Here is a 13,107-nt window from a genome sequence, read left to right as displayed (position 1 = left end):
TTATATAGTTTTTGAGATATGAAGTGTATATATTTAATAATACAAATGAATGATAGTGAACCAATTGGGGATGTAGCTCAGATGGTAGAGCGCTCGCTTAGCATGCGAGAGGTACGGGGATCGATACCCCGCATCTCCATTTTAGGTCTTTATTATGAGGACTGGTCTGATTGGAAATTTCGATCGATTTAACTATTTAAATCGATTAAGCCTTAATTAATGTTCTAATAAACCTTATAAGATTGTATCTTCACATTATTATCCCTATAAATTTAATTATTAATTGTAATGTTTTTATATTATAAGGTATAGTTGGTATTAGTTAGAGATAATCATGTGGTAGATTTAGATGCCACATTTGTTGCGTGCACATCTCATAATTCATCATCAATTTCCATTTCCATTGTTCTTTTTCATTTGATCTTATATTTTTTTATTATACTTTCCAACCATGACAATCCAATCTTCTAACAATTCAGGTATCTCTTCATTCATTTCATCTTCTATATACTTATCATATACATTAATTAATTAATTAGTTAATTGTTCATTTCATTTTTCCAATTTATTTCTCAATATCAATGTTTTAATACTTTGGTTTATTTGATCTATGTAACATTCATCATATGATTTATTGGTTTATATAAAGTCTAGAACATGATATAATACAACAGCAATCAAACCTTAATACTGCTAGCTGAATCGACTAAATACGTAATCGTAAATCATATTGGTACATGTAATAGTATAAGTTTGAATTGCTTGATTTTGAATATATTCAAGAGTTTATATGTTGTTATGTATTTTAATGGGTATGATTTGATTGTGTTGTAACAGATGATGATGTCAAGAATGTTATTATGCCTTCATATTTTAATTTACCAGCACTTGATATCTCTGTGGCATTTCCACAAGCAACTTCAGCCTCTACATTTCCTCCTTGTGGTAACATATTATTATTAATCTTCATGTTTTATATGTAATTTTCTTGAAGATGTTATGGTATCATTATGTATGAGTATGATAGGAAAATCGTAGAAACGGTATTGCTGTTTGTCTTGTGACGAGAAGATCATTAGTTTAATTCCTAGAAACGTTATACCGATGAAAATAAGACTGCATACATTTACCTGCTTCGAACCCTAAAAGGTGGGAGTCTCGTGCACAGGATCCACTATATCTATGTTACTATTTAGTGAGTGACACATGAGAGTATGATCAAGATCATATTGAATATGCAATGATCCAAATCATTCCTTTATTGAGAACTAATTCACTGCCATTTTATCTGTGTTTTGATTGTTGGAAAGTGCAGTTTCAGATTATTTTGAGTTAGATGACTTATTGACACCAGAAGAAAAATCCATCAGGAACAAAGTGAGAGATCTTATGGAAAAAGAAATTGCTCCTATTATGACAGAGGCATGTTTTCATGGTTCTTTACCTTTTTTCCTTTTTCTTTTTAAGAATGTTTTTTGGGTCTTGTAAAGATACAAGTTCATCACTTTGGTATATAATATAGAAAGATTAGGCAATGATGTTATTGTTATCTTATTTTTTTGTTTTTCTTCTAACACCAAATCTCTTAATTTTTTTATCAGTATTGGGAAAAGGCCAAATTCCCATTTCAGATTATTCCAAAGATAGGTTCACTGAACATTGCTGGTGCTACAATCAAGGTTCTCTATGTTCATATTTCCATTGCATTATGTATTGTTTAAGTATAAGATAATGTAAAGGGGATTCTTAGCTACCTCTGATTCTCAGGGTTATGGTTGTCCTGGTCTTTCTGTTACTGCAAGTGCTCTAGCTGCAGCCGAAATTGCGAGAGTTGATGCAAGCTGTTCAACATTCTTTTTGGTCCATTCATCCTTGGCAATGCTTACTATAGGTAATACCTTTGTTTATTAATAACAAGTCTCTGAATGCTAATTGTTTTGTTTGTAGTTATGATTAGTTCCTGACATTTCGTCTATTCGATCGATTGTCGAGTACAGCTTTGTGTGGCTCGGAAGCTCAGAAACAAAAGTACCTACCTTCTTTGGCGAAACTGCAAACTATAGCATGTTGGGTAAGTTATCTTTCTTGGCATTGTATGATTTGTATCACTTTGCTAAAGTATCACTTCTCAAAGAGGTTATTTTCTTCTTTATTAGGCTTTAACTGAACCTGATTATGGAAGTGATGCGAGTGCGTTGAATACCACAGCAACAAAGGTCCAGTGCCTTATACATCTTATCTAATATTTGCTTCTGCAACAAGTTTCATTATGCATCCTTTCGACTTGTCTTTTTAATCGGTTATATTTTCATTTTACTCAAGCGATCCCAAAGTTCAATAATGTATTCTCGATCAGGTAGAAGGAGGTTGGATCCTTGATGGCCAAAAAAGATGGATAGGAAACAGTACATTTGCTGATTTGTTAGTTATCTTTGCTAGGAATACTACAACAAATCAAATAAATGGGTAGGTATTTGTTACCTTAGTCCTTGAATGTTTTAGTCCTTATATATAAGAAGTTTTTCATGGAGATCTAAATGTCTATGAATGTCCATGAATTGTGTTATACTCTGGCCTTGCACACCTAAAGAACAACATAGAGGAAATAAATGCAATGATTACATAAATGTGAGTGTTTTTTTATCTTTGAAATAAGAAATGTCATTTGTCGTCTCACAAAATGTATCCCAGCCCTCTATAGTGGATTCTAATTGATCAAGAAATATCGTCTCTCACTCTCTCATCGTTAATGATTGGATATTTCAACCAATTGACCAATCAGAATCCATGACATAAGGCTGTGATACGCTTAATGGGACGACGGATGTTGTCTCATGATATAGTGTAAGTTAGTGTTAACCAAATGTAAGACCATTATTGCCTTGGCCAAATTATATACATATATAACAAAGATAAATAGTGCAGATAAACTTTTTTCAATTTTCTAGGCCACATATCACAGTGAAAGATAAAACCAGGGAAAGCAGTACAATGAGTCATTTACAAATTCTAGTGTATTTTTTCATATATGTTAAACTTAATGCTTTTGTTTTCTGCTTCACAAGTACTCTTTCCATATTATTTCAGGTACATTGTGAAAAAGGATGTACCTGGTTTAACAGTCACAAAAATAGAGAATAAAATTGGACTTAGGATAGTACAAAATGGAGACATTATTTTAAGGAAAGTGTTTGTCCCTGATGAGGACAGAATAGCAGAACTCAACTCTTTTCAGGACACAAACAAGGTAAAATTGTGTATGCATTTTTTTTACTCCTGTTACTTCAATAATGTTATATATCATTTCATCATTTAAACAATTAATAACTGTTATATATATATATATATAGCTATTGCCTACTATAAACTTATGAAGCATTAGACATTTCTAAATCTTGGTCCAGGTGCACTTTTAGAGCCACTTTATGTACCTTCATAGGATTCTCTGTGTCTTATAGATTATGAACAACATCTGCATTTGTCTGGTTCTACAACCATCAATGTTGAATATGCATGTTACATTCATTTTGTTACTGTTAAATATTGTCATATCTGCTTTTGAAAACAAGAAGAATCTAGTTTCCATTTTCCTTTCTCTCTGCATTTTTTAGTCTATGAGAAAAATGATAGCGACACGCCGACACTCTTTTCAGTAAATTTTCAGCAACACTGCTTCATTTTCTATTTAGTTGGTCTCGCATGAATTCCATCCAATAATAATGTTAAAGAAAATGTTGAAAAATACATGTTAGCATTGCTCTAGTATATTATTCTTGGCCTCCATCAAATCTTGCTTGAATTTAAAGCCATTTCGAGACCTTAAATTATCTCCATTGTTGTAAGTTTGTAAAATGCTGCAAAATTCTGAGTTGTTGTTATTGTTGTTGCTGCAATTTTGTATTTTTGTGTACAATTTACATGTTGGCTCATTTTTTATCTCAAAACAGGTACTTGCTCTTTCTCGTGTAATGGTTGCTTGGCAACCTATTGGTGCATCAATGGGCATCTATGATATGTGTCATAGGTATTCCGATCCACTTTATTTTTCATGTCCGTTCAGTGTAAAAAACTTTTACCATTAAGAAGTCGAAATATGAAGAAATATATATGCCTAGATACTTTTTATAATGGATAAAGATCTAATCGATAGCCGTAAAGATGCATTAGCGAGATTATTCTATTCTGTCAATTAATGATTTAAAGGTTTACTTTTAAGTCAAGCTTATTAAATGATGCAACATGTTACAAGAATCTAGTGTAAACTTTTACATTTATAACTTCATTCTCAAATACAAGGTTGCAAATATTCTGAATTGTTTGTGATCAAAAAGGTACCTAAAGGAGAGGAAACAGTTTGGAGCACCATTAGCAGCTTTCCAAATCAACCAACAGAAACTTGTTAAAATGCTAAGTAATGTTCAAGCAATGATTCTTGTCGGTTGGCGCCTATGCAAGTTGTATGAGAGTGGTAAAATGACTCCAGGTCATGCTAGCTTGGGAAAGGTAATTTTGTAACTTGTATGATAATGTGTCACAATTGTTACACCCTTTCACTATAGCAAGAAAAATAGTAATCAAGATGCAAGGTTTGTTTGACTTTATTACATTCGAGTATTGGACATTGCTCTTGCTTCATTGTTACTTGCCGAATGTAGCTAAGCTTAAATCTGAGGGAGTGTTAGTGTAATTTTATATACTAATTGCGGTAAGTAATCGACTAATTAGTTGTCATCATTTTTCAGTCATGGATCAGTTTGAGGGCTAGAGAAACAGCTGCCCTTGGGAGAGAATTGCTTGGTGGCAATGGAATTTTGGCTGATTTTCTTGTGGCAAAGGTTCTCATGCTTAATTCCAAATTTACATTTTTAAAGCCCAAATTGCTATCTAGAAATTGGATTTCTCATGACAAGGTTCTTCTGTGAAAATATGTCATATATAAGTACCCAAGAAAATGTCATATATGCCCAAATGAGTTTTACTAGAGATAAGTATTTTAAATTGCGGTTGTTGCGATTGCCGTTATTACGGCTGTTGCGGTGTGAATTATTTTGTGAGTAAAAAATATTTTTGAATCAATGTGGTCTGATGCGACCAAATGTGGTTGAGGTGCAGCCCAAATGTGGTCCGATACGGTTGTGTTGTGGCCGCATCATTATGATTCTATGTGTCACCGTAATTACCATATACTTGAAGAATATGGTAATTTTTTTAGACATCTTATAAGCACTTATATACATAACAATTGCTAGAGATTATGATATTAATAGAGCATAGATTAGGCCATTTTGCTTTTTTTCTGACATATTTTGCTACTTTCTTTCTCATATATTGCAGGCATTCTGTGATTTGGAACCTATATATACCTTTGAAGGCACATATGATATCAATACATTGGTCACAGGAAGAGAAGTAACTGGTTTTGCTAGCTTTAAACCTGCTTCTAATAGAAGTAGAATGTGAAAGTGTGAAAGTTTGAAAGTTTGAAAGTGTGAAAGTACTCTTCTATAACACCATACTCCATTGGTTAATAATTTTTGCAACTCAGTGATAAATAACAATCCATATGCACTCAATAATTACAGAAATTTTGGTGTATATGACACTATAGTAAAGTAAAAAATAATGTTCCTGTATTGGGCATTGGACAATATATAAAAAATAATAAATAGTGTGTTTGCTTACAATTACTTTGTTGAGAAATCTTTATCCATGGGTTACAACATTTCTCCATGCGCTAAGTGAATGAAACATAAAAGTGGGTTTGACACTACATCTTGAGTCAAAAACTAAAATAATTAGATGTCCAAAATGAGGACTATGCAAACTCTCAAAAATATCAAGTGTGTTTAATCTTCATTAAGGAGATATATTTCTTCATCATTTTTTATACAATACACATATTTTATCAATTCTTTCTACAAGTTCAATTAGATCTCTTCCTTCTCTATATAATAGACATATTCAGTTAATTATCTCTTCCCTAGATAGCTTAAAAGGTCAAATGTTTATTACCTGATAACAACAGTTCTTGAAAATTGCAACCACACATATCAAAATAGATTAGCTCTTTGCTCATAGGCGAGGAGATCAGGAAATAAATTGATTAAAATTTTCTTTTAAATGAATAATTATTTTTTCTGAAATTTATTAAAAATTTAAATCTTTCTTAAAGGATGTATTAATTATTTTCTAGGAAATGTTAATGAGCACGTTAAAGAATTTAAAATGTAAAAATTGTGGATAGGATATGATGGTTTAATATTTTGAAAATCTTAAAATTATGAAAACAAAATTTTAAATTATTGATTCCTTAAACACTTTCTTTAGACACTTCTTAGCATGAATTTTACTTAATGACAAGTGATTTATGATGAACTCTTCGGGTCCGTTTGTCAGATGAGTTTTGGAAGGAAATGTAGGGAAATGTCAAAATGAAAGGTTTCAAAGTCATCTCACAAATGTATTTCATGACTCTCCTAACTCTTCCATTACTTTTATTTCTCCTTCAAAACTCAACTCGCAAACTGACCCTTAAGCAGATAGATGGATGGGTGGACAACTTTGGATGACCATGCATCATTTGTCTTTTTGTTTGCAGGGTAAGGTTGTGCATAAATAGGAGTTTTTTTTGGAAGGCAATCCTGTCCGAGCCGGAAACATCCACAGGTACGTGAGGCTAACTCTCCCAGCGGACATTTTTTCCATCCACAAGACTCGAACCCGAGACCTTGCTTAAGGGGAATCAAACATGTACCATAAATAGGAGTTGTCAATGCTAAACTCATTCAATATCTGATCCACACAATTTCATACATTCATTATTATGGTGTTCAAGTCACAGCTGAAAGTACATTTTTTTACCACCAATGCAACATAAAAACATAAACTTTTCACTCTACCCTTATTGGTTTTTGCACCTTTGAGCAATTTTATGGTGTGATCAATGAAGATTTTCCAATCCATTTATCTGTTGAATAATCATGCATGAGCCAGCTGAAATCACCAGTTCATGGATAAAGCTACCTATCCAAAAACAACATGTTTATAACCGTAAGAAGATCGAGACGAAAATTTCTGCATTTTGTTCAAAATGGAAGGTGTACAAGAAAAGTTAGTTACCTGTATCACAAGAGACCACACAAACGCGGCCTTGAACATAAATGTCTTCCATTAGATTTGACAATGGCGACTACCCCAGCAGTTATTCCAGCAAAAAGTACAGATGACACATACCGATGCTCATTTCGGCCTCCTAGAAAACCAACATGAAACATTAACAAGAAAGTAAAACAACAAAAAACATCGAGGAGCCTTTACTCGGATCGATGAAACATAGAAGCATATACCTTGTTGAAGAGTGAAGCTTGTTGCAGTCAAACCTCCAATTATCAGAGCTGATGCCACTGGAAAGATCTGTGTGCTTACAGTTTTCTATAAAGACATGTCAACTCCAATGAGAATTTGGTGTATAAGCAGAATTAAGTATTCATTCAACAAGTTTTGTTTTCGGCAGAGAAAGCCCGCTCGACTCTTTATTTTTATTATTTAAATATATAAAAAACGGGCTGGACAAAATTGGTTGTTCAAACTAGATATGTCAGGATCTATTGAATGCATTCCAAAATGTCATTTTCTTTCTCACTTCATTACAACTTCTCAAGATTAGAAGTGGCATAAATTAGAAAGAGTAGGACCCGATGCTACGTACCGGAAAAGGTTCCAAGCTATTCTGTAGGAGAGGAGAATCACTATTTCTGCTGACAGTATAGTGGCCACTTATGAGGTCCAGTGCATCCTGCAAAAGACATGGAAAATTATTAAAAACTTCGAGATTGAGTAACCTTCATTTAAATGAGCGGTGACAATTATGAATTTGCCTGCCGAACACCATCGTGGAAGTTATTCAAGTAATATCGCGAAATTGAACTCATCCCGTCTTTTATCATTCCAAATATTGTTTGTTTTCCATATCTGCAACATGTTTCCAAAATGTACACGTATCAAACGAAGGGATGATTGGACATTTGGACTAAATGATTTTAGTAACCAAAAATAAAACCGTACCGAACAAGGTCCCCTTTAAGGGCATAAGTCCCAGCATACTCGAGGCTTATCTCATCGCCTTGCTCTGCCCAAACTAAATATTATAAAAAGAGTTCTATTATGCCGGGCAATAGATCAAAAACAAGAATGGAAGAAATTATCAAGAAATTCCATACGTGTTCTAAATTTTCCATATTCTTCGTCAAACATAGAAATACCCTCAGAGAGAGTAAGCACTCCGATTCTCTGCAACTGCAGATTTAATGACTTCTCGGCCAAGTAACACTACAAACAGAATCAAGATAGTCAAAACGAATAGTCATGTAACTACACATGCTACATATATTCCAATATGGAGAACAATTAAACACGGAACAAGAACAAATCCTAGCAATCAACTAATGTTTTATCAGCAAACCTGAGTGACATTTGTTCGGTCGAGGGAATCGATGCAGTTGTGTCTGACAACGCCTTTCTGTTCTTCTAGTTCGTTTCCTTTACTGTCTATCAAGAAGTATCTGCTCAGCTGAAATAGCAATCATTAAAAATCTAAATTATAGATTACCAGCATTTCTGGATCATGGAAAGTAGCTTTTAAATTTGTATGTAATCGTTTGATTTTTTTTCATTACCTTTGCTTTTCAAAATCCTCCGAGATCTCGTCATATAGGATTTTCAGATTATCAAAGTTTGAGCTCCCACAATGGCAATGGAAATCAAAAGGCACGTATCTGCCATAATCCATGAGTTATAAAGAGACAAAGGTAAAAGAAAAAATATATGACACGAAATAATCATATCACTGATACAGTTTATGCTATGATAAAAACAAAGGCAAACTCCGTAATCACAAGGTTGAAATGTAAGTATATGAGGAAAAAGAAGTAAGAATTATCACCTCACATTTTGCTGATTTTGCATTTCAGCAGCATATGCTGCACTTAATTGACCTTCTTCGCCATGCTGCAACCGTAAAATTAAGAAAGGACTTCTCAAAAAGACACATAGTAACATGCATAAAAGGGAAAGTTGACTCTGGAGTCTGGTTGGGGGTGATATTTATCGTCATGGACATATCAACCAAACTCAGACAAGGAAGATGTTCAGACTTCGGGGGGCGTCTGAAAGAGCTTATTTGGGCTTATGAGAATAGTTTATGAAAATAAGCTTACGAAAATAGCCTATGACCTTCCTATAAGTTCTTTTAAGCTTATTTTAATAAATTTACCCGAGAAGCGTATTTCAAAAGAATTTGTTGCATAAGCACTTAACTAAGGTCGATAAGGAGAGCAAGAAAGAAATATTTAAATATGATTTGATGCAAAAAGTCCCTAACAGAGCCAAATTTTAAGTCCAAACTGAAAAACAAAAGCATTTATACTCGATCATGAATATCAAGCATGAAGAAGATGCTACATATCTTTGGAGTCGCAATAAATCTGCTAAGATTGAAGGATGTAGAAAGAAAGCAAACAGAAACCATACTTTATCAGTTAGATCAACCGCTATTATCCCTCCGTATCTTTGGTTGAGATCATTGAAATGACGCACCACGATATTTGGCTGAAGCAGGAGTCGATGGGGGAAACAAAAGAAACATTTATAAATTTAAATCCCACATAACTAGAAATCTAGAATGAAAGTAGAATGCAGAAATATAAGTGTATGTACTGTTTGTTCATGACTAATAACCCTAAGGTGTGGTTTATAGCTTAGATCAACAATCTGCTCCCACAGAATAGGAATTGAACCTCGAACCTGCAAGACAATCAATTGGAATACAGATCAAAAACTAGTATGACACAAATTGATGTTTTCGGATAAAAGGCTTTCCATGGAAATATGATAGGAAATGTTCATTAACCCTTTTTCGATTTCTTAATTTCTTTATTTCGGCCCATCGGTGAGGCTGTTGCTTAGTGATCATGAGGTCACAAGTTCAAATCCGAGAAACAGCCTTTCCGCTTGTGAGGGTAAGGCTGTGTACATCTACCATCCGCAGACCCCACTAGGTGCGATTGAGCCGCCAATGTTAATTTATTTACTTCAATTTGTATGCAAATGAGAACAATATTTAAGTCCTAGTTATTGATCAAGTAAATTCCATTGGCTAATTACCGAGAAGAAGCGAGGAACAATTGTCTATACCTCCAAATACAAAAATTTAAGTTTGAGCTTCAAATAAAATAGTGAGACTATGTATTTATCATTATATTATCTATACCTTAAACTTCAGAAAAATACAGAACTCGAAGTTCTTTACCATGTTTGAGAACAGTACCAACTTTTAGAAAAATCGAAAGACATGACAATAAAAATACAACCATTGAAAGGAGAAACTATCGAAAGGAATTTCTGGAAGTTGATACTTCATTAGAGTATAACATTACCAGCAAAAATGAGGAGCTGAAATCTTCATTTTCAAACAACTGTTCAGTTTCAATGAAATTGGCAGTGTCACCGTCAAGGTTAGCTCCTCTTCTCCACATTCTTGTTCCTATGTCACCGTGTTGCCGTATTATAACGAGCCATTCCAAATTCATGATGATATTATTATTAGTAAGCATCATTGTGACATACCTAGGCGCCGTGTACATCTCCGTGAAATTAATGTTACTGTAGAAAGTGTTTCTTTTACCTTCAACTCTGCCTGTTGGAAGCTTAAACCCCAGTTAAGGGAGAACATTATCGGCTTTTCAAGGCGACATTAGCATAATTACACACACAAATAAATAATGGGATTGAGGGGAGAAGAGGTAATTTAAATTAAAGGATATTCCCTTGCACTAGGGGGATAATGAATCTGTCAAGCTGCCACCATAAAGATACGTGTTAATTCGGGGAAAAACCTCATGATCATACTATGAATGAAATGATGAAGTTCGTTATGAATTTGAAAACATGTCTTTTTTAGTATAATTAAAATCGTTTTTACTTCAGTGAACAGGAAGTATTGCCAAATTATCTAACCTTACACTCAATAAGTTCCTCCAAAAGATGTCGGTTCCATACAAATCGAGGGTCGGCCTGAAATACAAATGGAAACCTAAAACTGTCAATGAGTTTTTGCTGATAATTGCATTTTATGGTATCAACAAGGGCCGAGAAGTCTTTCTTTGAAATGAAATGAGTTCATGGCAGAACTAAACGGTAAAATAATGGATCAAATTGATGTAGAATAAGCCGACTGAAGCAAGATACACATGAACAAAATGTTGGTGGCAGAATGCTTCACTCTCGATAGAGGGATGAAACAGTAAATCTTAATCTAAGAAACGGTGAACTTAAGGATTGGATTCCCAGAAGATCGACCATTGTGTCAACTAACCTGCTTCCATATTGGCTTACTCATCCACCCTTCGACTAACTTGCTTCTTCTCTGCAAGCTAGTGACAGAACGAATTAAATATTATGAACATCAATTTCGGAATGATATCAATATGACATGACTAAGACGATAACAAAGCGGCTAAAAACTGTGACTCTTACTTCAACGTAATATCTGTTTCATATGAGTAGTACAAGCCCGGCATTGACTCCACTGCTTTCAACAGAGTCATAAAGTAAGCCTCGTCCTTTTTCTACAGAGATATTCAAAGAGGATGCATTAAATATGAATTACGCATATAACATTTGAATAATACCTAAATAACTTCTAATTCCGATTACATAAATTCTTACTTCTTGACCGGTTGCAAACCTCAATGCCTCATTGCAGGCAAGTACTCTCATAGACATCAAGTGATATACTGGAAAACCAAGAAAACTTCCAACTTCTTTCCGTGAGGTTATTACGATGGCATAAGTTCCTACGCCAAGCCACATGTAATTGAGCATTATATACAAAATACGACACATTTCGTAAACATGGTTAGAATTGTTTTTTTTCCAGGCCAACAAACACTCTGGACAAACAAATCTTCTCAAGGAGTATCGGGACAGGATTCGACATAACTACAAGCCAATCTAGCGGTTCACGTGCCGACAGAAGAATGAGTAAAAAGAATACATATGCAAGTATATATAAATACAACTCGAGAATCAAGATAAAAGCATACAAGCATATCTACCTACAACCAATCTTATTGTTCCCACCACACCATAAATGGTAGATGTATTTGATGGACTTTCTAAGTTTGTGTCACCTGCAAAAAAAATTAGAGAAAAAAAAATTCATGAAAAGGAAACTTTACAATAAGATGATCAATGTCAAGGGTTTATAAATTTGGAAATTTTGCTTACATGAAGCTGAAATTAAATACCTATATAAGACTCAACCAATCTCATAATGTATGTAAGAAACAACAAATTCTTTTTTGTATATAAATGATTCAAAAAAGTGAAAAAATTGATATACTCAATTCTCAATATATAATATGGTATCAATAAAGCGTTAGTATAGTGGTGTAAGGCACACTGGATCCTCAAGGTCAAAGGTTCGGTTCTTGGACATGACACTTGATAGGAGGGACAACCACGAACCCGAAAGGAATTAGTTCATTGCCCAAAAAGGTGAGGGGATACCATTGGTAGTACCAGAAAAATATATAATATGGCACATGATCTTCCTTTCTTATGAAAATTGATATACTTTCAATTAAATGATTTCTTATGAAAATTCCAAGAACTATATCTAATTCACAAAAGAATTAACTTTTCAATTTATTTTCTGTGAATCAAAAATAAACAAAAGAAAAAACTACAGCATTCCCAAAACATTTCCAGAATTATCTTATGCAATGAAAAAACAGAAAATTACCATAAAGTAAATTGATATTCCCATCACGACGATCAATTGAAAACCCATGATTTGGAGATTGATGAGATTTGATGACAAATTTATCCTGAAACTCTAATAGCTGAAGTTCATCATAAAGATTGAATCTTTCAGGTGAACCTGAAGAGGGTTCAATGTTCATTATCAAAGGATTGCAAAAACAAAACAACCCTTTAACAATTTAGAACTATGGCATCAAAACCCAGATTTTTGTTTTCCGGTATTTGATGTGATTAATGATGTTGTTGAACATTAACGATCAGAAAGTCAAACATATATATAACTAT

General features: G+C 33.7%; 2 protein-coding genes and 1 non-coding gene across 8 annotated transcripts; 2 read left to right on the top strand and 1 right to left on the bottom strand.

Moving 5' to 3' along the window:
• On the top strand, positions 67-139 carry TRNAA-AGC. The gene has a single exon. It is a non-coding gene; the product is annotated as a tRNA-Ala (tRNA).
• On the top strand, positions 351-5,684 carry LOC109352641 (acyl-coenzyme A oxidase 4, peroxisomal-like). 2 transcript variants are annotated; one of them, XM_019594787.1, is made up of 14 exons: positions 351-479; positions 838-945; positions 1,316-1,422; positions 1,602-1,679; positions 1,768-1,891; positions 1,998-2,071; positions 2,157-2,216; positions 2,357-2,466; positions 3,088-3,247; positions 3,948-4,024; positions 4,332-4,503; positions 4,743-4,835; positions 5,335-5,469; positions 5,543-5,684. In XM_019594787.1, exons 1-13 carry the CDS (start codon positions 452-454, stop codon positions 5,458-5,460), a joined length of 1,317 nt encoding a protein of 438 aa, XP_019450332.1. In that variant the 5' UTR covers positions 351-451; the 3' UTR covers positions 5,461-5,469; positions 5,543-5,684. The 2 variants fall into 2 exon arrangements, with proteins under 2 accessions (XP_019450332.1, XP_019450331.1); XM_019594786.1 differs by having other exon boundaries at positions 372-482; positions 5,335-5,471; positions 5,546-5,684.
• Positions 6,767-13,072, bottom strand: LOC109352635 (phosphoinositide phosphatase SAC8-like). 5 transcript variants are annotated; one of them, XM_019594771.1, is made up of 21 exons: positions 12,803-13,072; positions 12,114-12,188; positions 11,725-11,852; positions 11,533-11,624; positions 11,372-11,429; positions 11,014-11,070; positions 10,821-10,854; positions 10,624-10,704; positions 10,434-10,540; positions 9,715-9,801; positions 9,529-9,606; positions 8,942-9,006; positions 8,676-8,774; positions 8,462-8,561; positions 8,220-8,328; positions 8,065-8,137; positions 7,878-7,971; positions 7,709-7,795; positions 7,347-7,431; positions 7,104-7,252; positions 6,767-7,019 (listed from the first exon to the last, which is right to left on the bottom strand). In XM_019594771.1, exons 1-20 carry the CDS (start codon positions 12,960-12,962, stop codon positions 7,125-7,127), a joined length of 1,797 nt encoding a protein of 598 aa, XP_019450316.1. In that variant the 5' UTR covers positions 12,963-13,072; the 3' UTR covers positions 6,767-7,019; positions 7,104-7,124. The 5 variants fall into 5 exon arrangements, with proteins under 5 accessions (XP_019450316.1, XP_019450315.1, XP_019450317.1 ...); XM_019594770.1 differs by having other exon boundaries at positions 6,767-7,023; positions 7,120-7,252; XM_019594772.1 differs by having other exon boundaries at positions 7,120-7,252.

This window comes from Lupinus angustifolius, chromosome LG07 (genome assembly GCF_001865875.1).
Source record: "Lupinus angustifolius cultivar Tanjil chromosome LG07, LupAngTanjil_v1.0, whole genome shotgun sequence".
NCBI lineage: Eukaryota > Viridiplantae > Streptophyta > Magnoliopsida > Fabales > Fabaceae > Lupinus > Lupinus angustifolius.
Note: the sequence above shows the minus strand (reverse complement) of the source record. Positions and strands in the feature narration are given on the sequence as shown.

Excerpts from the sequence above, each read along its gene's own strand:
- LOC109352641 (XM_019594786.1), top strand. The coding sequence starts at position 452 with ATGACAATCCAATCTTCTAACAATTCAGGTA. Across the intron at positions 1,423-1,601 it reads TTGCTCCTATTATGACAGAG|TATTGGGAAAAGGCCAAATT; the intron begins GCATGTTTTCAT and ends TTTTTTTATCAG. Across the intron at positions 4,025-4,331 it reads ATCTATGATATGTGTCATAG|GTACCTAAAGGAGAGGAAAC; the intron begins GTATTCCGATCC and ends GTGATCAAAAAG.
- LOC109352635 (XM_019594771.1), bottom strand. The coding sequence starts at position 12,962 with ATGAACATTGAACCCTCTTCAGGTTCACCTGAAAGATTCAATCTTTAT. Across the intron at positions 12,189-12,802 it reads GAATATCAATTTACTTTATG|GTGACACAAACTTAGAAAGT; the intron begins GTAATTTTCTGT and ends TTTTTTTTGCAG. Across the intron at positions 7,253-7,346 it reads AAGCTTCACTCTTCAACAAG|GAGGCCGAAATGAGCATCGG; the intron begins GTATATGCTTCT and ends TTGGTTTTCTAG.